At 38.6% G+C, this 11,198-nt stretch overlaps 1 protein-coding gene across 1 annotated transcript in view; it reads left to right on the top strand.

Annotated features, from left to right (window-relative positions):
- The window catches only part of OPHN1 (oligophrenin 1), a gene marked incomplete at its 3' end in the record, with an annotated part of 597,264 nt that overhangs the window by 429,561 nt on the left and 156,505 nt on the right, over positions 1-11,198 (top strand). Inside the window, exons 17-18 of the mRNA XM_007957689.1 lie at positions 2,496-2,554; positions 3,736-3,841. Coding sequence (XP_007955880.1) covers positions 2,496-2,554; positions 3,736-3,841 — 165 coding nt within the window. The remainder of the gene's footprint in view (positions 1-2,495; positions 2,555-3,735; positions 3,842-11,198) is intronic.

Raw genomic sequence — 11,198 nt, 5'->3', positions numbered from 1 at the left:
AATTATGGATAACATTGAGAAGAATAGGAATTCAAGAACACTTGATTGTACTCATGCAGAACCTGTGCATAGATCAGGAGGCTGTCGTTTCAGACAGAACAAGGGGATACTGCATGGTTTAAAATCAAGAAGGGTGTGCATCAGGGTTGTATGCTTTCATCATACTTACTCAATTTGTATGCTGAGCAGATAATCCAAGAAGCTGGATTATATGAAGAAGAATTAGAATGATGGATTGGAGGAATAATAACTAACAACCTGTGATACACAGATGACACAACTTTGCTTGCTAAAAGTGAGGATGACTTGAAGCACTTACTGATGAATATTAAAGACTTCAGTCTGCATTATGGATTACATCTCCATATAAAGAAAACAAAAATCCTTGTAACTGGTTCAATAAATAGCTTCATGATAGAAGGATAAAAGATTGAAGTTGTCAAGGACTTCATATTACTTGGTTCTACAATAACACCAATGGAAACACCAGTCAAGACATCAGATGACATATCGCATTGGGCAAGTATGCTGCAAAAGACCTTTTTTAAAGTGATGAAGAGCAAAAATGTCTACTTGAAGAATAAGGTGCACCTAATCTAAGCCATGATATTTTGAATTGCTGTTTATGCATGTGAGAGCTGGACAAAGAATAAGGAAGACTGAAGAAGAGTTGATGTTTTTGAATTGTGGTGTTGGAGAAGAATGCTAAGAGTACCAGGGACTGCTAAAGGGGCTAACAGATCTGTCCTGGAAGAACTGCAGCCAGAATGCTCCTTAGAAGCAAGAATGGCCAAACTTTGTCTCACCTACTTTGGTCATGTTGTCAGGAGGAATCATTGCCTGGAGAGGGATATCATGTTTGGTAAAGTGGAGGGTCAATGAAGAAAGAAAAGGCCCTCAACAAGATGGATTGACACAGTGGCTCCAATGATGGGCAAGGATCGTGAAGCTGATACAGGACCAGGCAATGTTTCGTTCTGCTGTGCATATGGTAGCTATGAGTTGGAGACAACTTGATGGCACCTAACAACAACAACAACAACATTTAAGAGAAATAAAAATGTTCAAGAAATATTTAGAAAGTAAAATTAGTGAATGGGTTTTGAGGATGAGAGAGACAGCGATAAAGGAATGACTTCAGGGTTTCTGACCCATATAACCAGATGATGATCATGCATCTACTATTTGGGACATGCAAGGAGACCATATTAGGGAGAAATGATAAGTTGGATTTTTGGATATGTCAATTTGGGTGCCTTTATCAAAATCAAGGCAAGATATTAAGCAGGCAATTGGATACATGGTTATGAAGCTCAGCAAACATTTTTTGGCCTGAGAAAATTTTAAAATTGGGAATCATTGACAATGTAATTAATTGGAACTAGGAGCTTAGGCAAAGTTGTCTAATGAAAGAGATGCTCCACCCCTTCCCAGCCAAACTTCTGGATCAAATAATACACACTCCCTGACTCTACTTCTTCTTCTTTTTATTTATTTTTTAACTTTTCATTGTGATTTCAGTAAAAGTTTACAGAGAAACTGATTTTCCAATCAACTGTTCATACACATTTTGTTTCGTGGCATTGAATGCCATTCCCATAATGTAATAACATTCTATGTCTTAACCTCCCAGTTTACTCTTCAACCCATTGCAGTCTGACTCTAGCCCCCACTGCTCCACTGAAGCTGCCTTTGACAAGATTATCAGTGACTTCACCAATGCTAAACAAATGGCAAATTGTCAGTCTTTACATTACTTATCTTTTTGTAGTATTTGAAACTGTTTGTAAGCCTTTCTTCTTGAAACTTTTTACTTGTTTGGTATCTGTGATGCCACTTGCTTTTAATTTTTCTCTTCTTAGGCCATTTTTTTAGTAGTCTCCTATATGAGCTTTCTGCTTAGTATTTTCCAAGACTCTCTTTTGTTTGCAGTACACTGGAGGAATTGAAAACTCGAATATCCATGGGGGCCAAGAAATAGAAATAAGTGAAGTACACTATTTACATATTAAACAAATTGCCTCATGAAACTTTATTTGCATAACAATCCCTTTTTTCCATCTAATTAGCAGTTTTCTGTACTTCTACAAATAACCATGTGGGTGCAATTGAAGCCAGAGGAAAGTAGGGAACATAGATTTTTACATGAAATACCTCAGTTACTTATATTTTGGAACCTGATTCCATTTCTTTTTAAACACTGGGCTGGACAAAGAGAAAATGTTAGAAGGCCTCATGTTGTTGTTGTTATATGCTGTCGAGTCAGACCCGACTCATATCGACTCCTCCTTGAGTTTCCGAGGTAGTATCACTACGGAAGTAGATTGCCCCATCTTTCTTGAGGAGTGGCTGGCGGGTTTGAACTGCCAACCTTCTGGTTAGCAGTCAAGTGCCTTAGACACTATGCTACCAGAGCTCCTGCTGCCCATAGAACTGAAAATTCAATGGCTGGCTACTCTCTCCCCACAGGAACTTACAATCTTCATTAATTTCAGGAATCTTTCTGAACCTGTCATGACCTATAGACTGCATAAAGAACTGGTGTCTGCTGCCAGTAAGTATTTATATTCCTTGTTAATAATGTTGTTCTGACTTCTTAATAGGGTGTACAGCAATAAGCCCTAGCAAAATGCTTGAGGGAAAGTAATTTGGGGAAAAAACAAAAATACATACACAGAGTTTGCCCATTGCCAAATGAGAGTGTTCTTGCTTTCTAATTCAAGAGTTACATTATTTTTCATAAATCAATATTAGTTGAGTGGGTTGGAGAAAATTGGCTAACTTGAGGGATGTGACAGATGTGAGGATTTGATTAATTGATTTTTCCTTTTCCATTACAACAGGAGCATTGACTCACATTACCAGGGGACAGCAAAATGGTTACATTACAGTTACTGTTCCAGCTTTTCTTTAGCACTTTGCTTTTTGGAGATGCATTTCAATTTTATTGTCAATCACTACTCCTAATCGGTTAGCCCTACCATCCCATTTCTAGCTAAGAAAACTGAGGGTGGTGGTAGACCTATACAGCTGGTTTTGAATCTCAGCTTCACTTACTTAGCTGTATAGGTAGGCAGGAAATTAGGCATATGATAGGCCTACAGATTGACAGCTAAGAAGCATTAAAAGTCTTGGCTGAGGTCACTGTATGAATATCCCTTCTCCACATGACCTTTATCATGCATTGTGCCTATGCAGTGTGCAGGAAAGATTCAGGAACTTGTCCTCACAATGGGTCTTTATAAGGGCAAAGGATGCTTACTTAGTCTTTACTTCTGGGCTCTTTCAATGATTTTCACAGGAACCCAGAGGTAACAGCAAACCTCCAAGTACCACAAGGAAGTTGGGTGAAAAGGGATTTCCAGCTAGATATTTACATGTGGGGCTTCTGGAACAAACTCCTGCACCCCCAACTCTGATTTTCTCTGAAATTGTTTTCTTTTCTCTTCCTTGTTTTTCTGGATTTATTCTTTGTATCTTTTCTTTTTGTCCCCTGTATCTTTGCCTTTTGGTCTCTCTTTTTCTCTATATGTTTTTTTTTCTTCTTGGTCTTTTTTTGTCTTCATGGCTCTGTGCTTATTTATCTTTCTATCTCTTTTAATTTCCCTGGCTCCATCTTTCTGTTTCTTATTGTTTGTGTGTATATCTGTATCTGTGTGTGTGTAGTGTGCATGAGATTTTGCTTGACCCAATTGCTCAGAAAGCCAAAGCGCTTCTCTCACTGTTCTCTCTCAGAATCTGACAACCTGGATTATCGTCTGGGAGCTATTCATTCCCTGGTATATCAGCTACCAGAAAATAACCGAGAGATGCTGGAACTTCTTATCAGTCACTTGGTCAAGTAAGTAACTGCTGAGTTTTCTGGAAGAGCTTCTATTAGAGTACAAGCCCACATGGTAACACAACAAAGAAACTGATTTTAAGTTTGTTAAGTCCTAGCCCCCAGTTGCTTACTTCTGTACAGGTTGAATCTGTGAGGAAGGTTATTTTACCTTGCTGTTTGCATATATGCTCCCAGAGTCATGTGTCTGGGTTGTTTCAATTGAGAGGACATGTCAAGGTAGAGTGGGCTGAACACAGGTTTTGCTGTCAGATAAACCTGGTTTTTAATCTCAGCTCCACTTACTTAGCTGTATAATCTTAGGCAAGGGTGTCTGATCCTCTGTTTGGTAATCTGTAAAATAAGAATAATAATACCTACCAAACAACAACAATGCAAGACTATTGTGTGGATTATCATGTACACAGGGAAAATGCATGGAATATAAGAGGCTGTCAAGAAATGGGAGTCATTGCTAAGATTATAGTCTACTTGCTCAGATAGGGCAGGCAGGAACAGGCAACATCACCCCAGAGACTAGAGTTGGTGAGAGGCTCTGAGGTGAGCAGGTGAAGGGGGCACTTGTAAATAAAAATGGATTTACTTGACCGATAAAATTCTCACTGCTTCCTCTTAGGAAGTAGTATTGTGCAGCAGAAAATACTCTGTCCAGAAGTGCATTCTAGTTTCAGTTCTGCCACTAGCTCACTTGGTGACCATGGGCTGATCACTCTCAAGGCCTCTCCTGGTATATTACAATTAAAGAAATTTGAAACAAGCTTAGAAAAATTATAGAAATTTTAAATGTTCGTATTTAATAAAATAAAGACAATCAGCACACTTACAAAAATGCAGTGATAATATGGCTTATTCTCACTTGCAGATGATCTCAAACACTGAAAATTGAGGTCCTTAGTAAATGTGAAGCCCTAGGCTAAAAGTCCCTCATGGGATCTGTGGTAGTTAAGGTTGTATGTCAACTTGGCTGGGCCATGGTTTTGAGGGGCTGGGCAGCTGGATGTAGTTATTCCCTATGATAAGATTGGTAATCAATTCCATGTTGTAATCTGCTGTGAGCAGCAAAGTAGCTGCTTTCAGGGTTTGGTTTGCTTCTAGTATAGAAGGAGAAGCTTTGAGAAAGGACTTTAGCTTTTGGCACATCCGTATTCTGCATTTGGCTGAGTCTTGATCTCAGTGGTTGCTAATCATGGGATTGTTCCTGGACTTGAACCAGTGGTCTGCTTTGTTTGCCTGCTAATTGTGGGACTGTGCAATTTTACCTGTTGATCTTGGGTCCATCAGCCTCAGCAGCCAGCAGATGTGTGATTCAGAGTCTTTTGCCCTAGTGGGCCTGGAACAAGAGGCAGAGCTGAAGTCCAAAGTCAAAGGGTCTGTGCTCAGTCCCTAGGGCTGACACTTTGAACTTGGACTTCTAGCCTCCTAATAAATTCTTGTTTGTTAAAGCCATCCACTTATGGTATTTCTATTACAGTAGTGCTAGAGTACCAAGACAGCCTCCCTCTGGAATAGATCCTGATCACTCTGTGTCTCTGGATTTCAGTTTCTCCTTTGATATGACATGTCTTCAGGATCTGACCCAGTTCTGTCTGACATGCCAAGTTTTTGTTTTTGGATTTTTTGTATTTACTTCTGTATCAAATAAGCATTACAGGCATAAGTGTAGATAAATACACAGAACTAACAAGAGAATGGCTTTTATATTTATTGATAACATTTGCAATTTGTGATAATAGAGAACATCACTCCCAAGAGTAGTTTGTAATAATCTTAATAAAAGTATTAACCCACTGCCATCGAGTTGATTCTGACTCATAGTGACCCCCATTGGGTTTCCAAAGCAGTAAATCTTTACAGAAATAGATTTCCCAGTCTTCCTTCTGCAGAATGGCTTGTGGGTTTGAAATGCTAACCTTGTAGTTAGCAGTCAAATGCCTTAGGTGCCACCAGAGCTCCTTAGTAAAAGTACTGAGTATCAGGAAATATTTTCCATATTTATTACAGTTTTTCCAGAGGAAAAAAGACTTTGGTTTCAAGTCCTAGATCTATCACTAATTTGCTGTATGACCTTAAGAAATTCCTTCATATTCTCTAGGCCTCAGTTTGTTCATCTATAACATGAGGAGCTGGACCAGCTAATCTCAAGGGACTCTTACAGCTCTAGCTTTCTAACAATGAAAATATGTTGAAGGAGCCAAGGACTCAAGCAAATTGAGGGTGCTCCTACAAGAAAAGGCACCTGCTTCCATCCATCCAGTAAGGCCAGCTTGGTCCTCCAAAACCCTGGAACAAAGGGGGCCAGATAGAGGACACAGAATTATAAAGGCAAATACCCATAAATATATGAAAAAATACTCAAGGTCACTTATCGTAAGAAAAATAAAACTAAACCTAACTGAGGTACCATTTCTTGGCAGATTTCCTAAAGCTCAACCACATTCTCTGTTGATTAGATTTTAGAGAAATAGACATTCTTATATATTGTTGAGACATCAGTACAATCCATGAAGAGGATTGGCAAGATCTAACAGAACTTCATATCCAGTTAGCATTTGACCCATAAATCCTGCTTTTAGAGGTCTACTCTGAACACACACCTTCAAAAATACAAAATAACATTTTTAAAATTTGTATAGCAAAAGATTAGAAAAAAAGAAAACCTCAAATGCCCAACAATAGGGGACTAGTTGGGTAAATAGTGGTATATCCTACAAATGCATTACTATGTAGTACTAAAAAAGAATGAGTGGAGGATCCAGGATGGTACACTGGGTAGATACACTGTTGACTCCCTCTATAACAAAGATTCAAGAAACCAAGTGAAAAAGGTGGATTACAGGCTTAGAACCTAGACCTTCAAGAGAAAGGATAAAGAAGCAGAACAAATACCAATGAGCAGAGGAGACTGAACAAAAACAGAATAAGGGGGCATACATGGGGTAAATTGCCAGATGGCACAGAACAGCCATTTTGAATTATTATAAGCATCATTCCAATGGGACTAGGAACCACCTAAGTGGTTCTACTTACCCAGAACTGCATCAGCACCCACATGAGTCATTAGCAATCAGAGAAGTGTGATCTTCCCCCTTGCCTTATGCAGCCTCTAGATATATGAACCTAAGAAAATTGGAAGTTGCCAAATAAGAAATGGAATGCATAAAGTTTGATATTCGGAGGTTTGGAAGATGGTGTCATACCTGTAACCCACACATTTGTTCCCTCTAGCATCTTAATGCCTGAAAAATTAGGTGCAGCAGTTTGAAGCAGGGCTTCTGGGGCTGTCAACAGCTCACTAAGTTAGAAAAGGCCAGATTTAGGGGAGAAAGAGAAAAAAAGAAGACGCAGGGTAAACAGCCTGGAGAAATAAAAAATAAATGAACCTCCCCTTCAGCACATGAGACGGTGAGATGGAGCAATGGAAAACACTCTAAACAATAAAGCAGGAGCACCAGGAAGCCAATGGAGGTTTTAAGGACTCAGACTACCCACAGCAGCAGCTTCTGACAGTAACCTTGGAAACTGAGCTGAGTAATTGGACAACGTTTCTGAGAAATAGAGCAGAAAACCCTCTGGCTCAGATTGCCACTCAGTTGAGAGCAGAAGGAGAGAAGACAGGAAACACACCACAGGTAGGTGTGCCCTGGGATGAGCTCACAGTGCAAGGCTGGAATCTAGCTCTTCTGGGACATATTTTAGCATAGAAGGATCCAGAGTATGGGGTTTCTGTGGCAATATGACCCAAGTGGAAAGTAGTGGCCAAAAGTAACTGAAAAAGAGGAGGAGTGGCAATATCAATTTCTGGTAAAATAGACTTCAAAGTGAAAAACAGCATAAGGGACATAGAAGGACACTATATGATGCTGAAAGTGTCAAGTGACCAATAAGACATTACTATAATAAATATCTATACACCCAATGAAATTGCTTCAAAATACATGAAGCAAATATTAATTGAAATGAAAGGGAAAATAGACAACTCTACAATAGTAGTAGGAGATTTTAACACACCACTTTCTGGGATGGACAGATCAACTAGAAAAAAACCTCAACAAAGATAGAGAAGAACTCAACAACACAATCAACTAACTTGACCTCATAGACATATACAGAGCACTCCAACCAATGAAAGCACAATTTACATTCTTCTCCAGTGTACATGGATCATTCTCCAGAACAGATCATATGTTAGGACATGAAACAAACCTCAATAAATTCAAAAACATTGAAATTCTACAAAACATCTTCTTGGATCACAATGCTATAAAATTAGAAATCAATAATAGGAAGATCAAGGAAAAATTATCAAACATGTGGAAGTTGAAAAATACACTGCTCAAAACTAGTGGGTAATAGAAGAAATAAAAAGTGAAATTAAAAAATTCTTAGAAACAAGCTAGAATGGAGATACATCTTACCAAAACCTATGGGACACAGTGAAAGCAGTACTCAGAGGTCAATTTATAGCAATGAATGATGCACACATCTAAAAAGAGGAAAGAAACAAAACCAACCTTCTTACTCAGCAACTCCAACAATTAGGAAAAGAGCAACAAAAGGTACCTACAGTATCCAGAAGTAAGGAAATAAAAAAGATCAGAGCAGAAATAAACAAAACAAGAACACAATAGAGAAAATCAACAAAACAAGAAGATGGTTCTTCAAAAAGATTAATGAAATCAGCAAACCATTGGCAAATCTAACAAAAGAAAGAGAAGATGCAAATAACAATAATAATAAATGAAAAGGGTAACATCACAACAGAACCAACTGAAATAAAAAAGATACTGAAAAAATATTATGAACTTTACTCCAACAGATTCAGGAACCTAGAAGAGATGGACAAGTTTCTAAAAACACAAGACCTACCTAAACTATCCCAGTTCATGAAAGAATACTTGAGCAGACCCATAACAAAGGAAAAAATTGAACAGGTCATAAAAAACTTCCCACAAGAAAAAGTCCTGGCCCTAATGGATTCACTGAAGAATTTTACCAAACATTCATGGAAGAATTGACACTTATACTACTCACCCTATTCCAGACCATAGAAAAAAATGGAATACTTCAACTTCATTTTATGAGGCAAGCATAACACTGATACCAAAACCAGGGAAAGACATCACTAAAAAGCAAAACTACAGACCAATATCCTTCATGAATATAGATGCAAAAATATTCAACAAAATCCTAGCCAATAGACTCCAACAAGCTATCCAGTGCATTCATACCAGATATACAAGTATGGTTCAATTTAAGAAAAACTATCCACACCATCCATCACAAAAAGAAAACAAAGGACAAGAACCACATGATCATATCAATTATGAAGAAAAGCCATTTGATAAACTCCAACACCCGTTCCTGTTCAGAACTCTCAGCAAAATAAGATAGAAGGGAAATTCCTCAAAATAATAAAGGGTATATATGCAAAGCCAATGGCCAATATTATTGTTAATGGAGAAAGAGTCAAAGCATTGCCCTTATGAACAGGAACTAGACAAAGGATGCCCTCTAACACCACTCCTATTTAACATTGTATTGAAAATACTAGCCAGAGAAATAAGGCAAGAAAGAGAAATAAAAGGCATACAAATTGGCAAAGAGGAAGTAAAGCTATCTCTATTTGCAGGTGGCATGATCCTATACATAGAAAACCCAAGAGACTAAGCAAAAAAAAAAAAAAAAATACTGGAACTAATAGAGAGGTTCAGCAAAGTGGCAGGATACAAGGTCAACATACAAAAATCAATTGGATTCCTCTTCACCAACAAAAAGACGTCTGAAAAAGATATAAGAGAAACAATACTATTTGCAATAGCTAGAAAAAGATAAAAATATCTAGGAATAAATCTTACCAGAAACTCAAAAGACCTATACAAAGAAAACTATAAAGGACTACTACAAGAAACTACAACGGATCTGCATAAATGGAAGAACCTGCCTTGCTCATGGATAGGAAGACTGATATTGTGAAAATGTCAATACTACCCAAAGCAATGTATACATATAATGCAATCCCGATCCATATACCAACAACATTTTTTAAGGAGATGGAAAAAACAGTTACTAACTTCATATGGAAAGGAAAGAGACCTCAGATAAGCTGAGCACTCTGAAGAATAACAAAATGGGAGGTCTCCCACTCTGAGATCTCAAAACCTACTATACAGGCACAGTAGTCAAAACAGCATGGTATTGGTACAATGATAGACAGAGAGACCAATGGAACAGAGTTGAAAACCCAGAAATAGACTCATCCATCTATGGACAGCTGATCTTTGACAAAGGACCAAAACCCTTTAAATGGGTAAGAGATAGCCTCTGTAACAAATGGTGCTGGCAAAATTGATATCCACTTGTGGAAAAATGAAACAAGACCCATACCTCACCCCATATACAAAAACAAACTCAAGTTGGATCAAAGACTTAACTCAAAACTATAAAGTTCCTCAGAGATAAAGTAGGGGCAAATCTAGGGGCCCTGATTTATGGCATAAATAAACTATCAAGCATAACCCAGAATGTGTAGGAGGTCGAATAGAAGCTAGATCAGTGGGACTTTCTAAATAATAAATTATTATGCACATCTGCAAAAAGGGCAAGGAGACCACATCTCTTGACCTCCTCTAATCCCACAAGAGGAAGACAGAATCACTATCAGTAACCCAAGGCCTATTCCTGCAAGGCCAGACATGCTGCCTCCCTCCAGCCCTTTCACCAACCGTTCCTCTCAAAGCACCACCACCTCTCTCCTGGGTTCAATAATTCACTGCAGTGGCCACACAGACTCACAGATTATGGGGTTTATTAGGGAAGCACCAGGCTACAATTCTAGTTCAGGAAAAATACTCAATCTCTCTCCCAGCCCACCGTCTCTCAACCAACAGTCTCTCACAGTCTCCCAGCAGTGCGTGTCCCTCATGTCTCTCTCAGCAATGCATGTCTCTTGTATTTCTTTCAGGAGCGTGTGTCTCTTTCAGCAGCATGTCTTTCTCAAACAGCATTCAGAGAGAGTTCTGCCTGTAGAAGGCCTCCTTTTGAGCCTGGCAGGGTGGCCAAACTAGCCAATCATAGCATCAGAATTCTAAACACCTGAGAGAGAGTGAGCATCTCAGAACATTGCATTGTGCCACACCCAACAGAAATAACCCAGGTAGATAACATTTACAATCAGGAGCTCCTCAGTTGCTCATTCCACCACTTAGTTTACAAAGAATTATGGGTAGAAAAGCCATACTAAGTAATTTACTACATCGCAACATCGAAAGACTTCGCCAAAAGGGTAAAATGAGAACCTACAGATTGGGAGAAAATATTTTCCTATGACATATCTGACAAAGGACTTATCTCCAAAATC

Source organism: Orycteropus afer, unplaced genomic scaffold (genome assembly GCF_000298275.1).
Source record: "Orycteropus afer afer isolate SDZICR_OR568_19922 unplaced genomic scaffold, OryAfe1.0 scaffold00776, whole genome shotgun sequence".
NCBI lineage: Eukaryota > Metazoa > Chordata > Mammalia > Tubulidentata > Orycteropodidae > Orycteropus > Orycteropus afer.
Note: the sequence above shows the minus strand (reverse complement) of the source record. Positions and strands in the feature narration are given on the sequence as shown.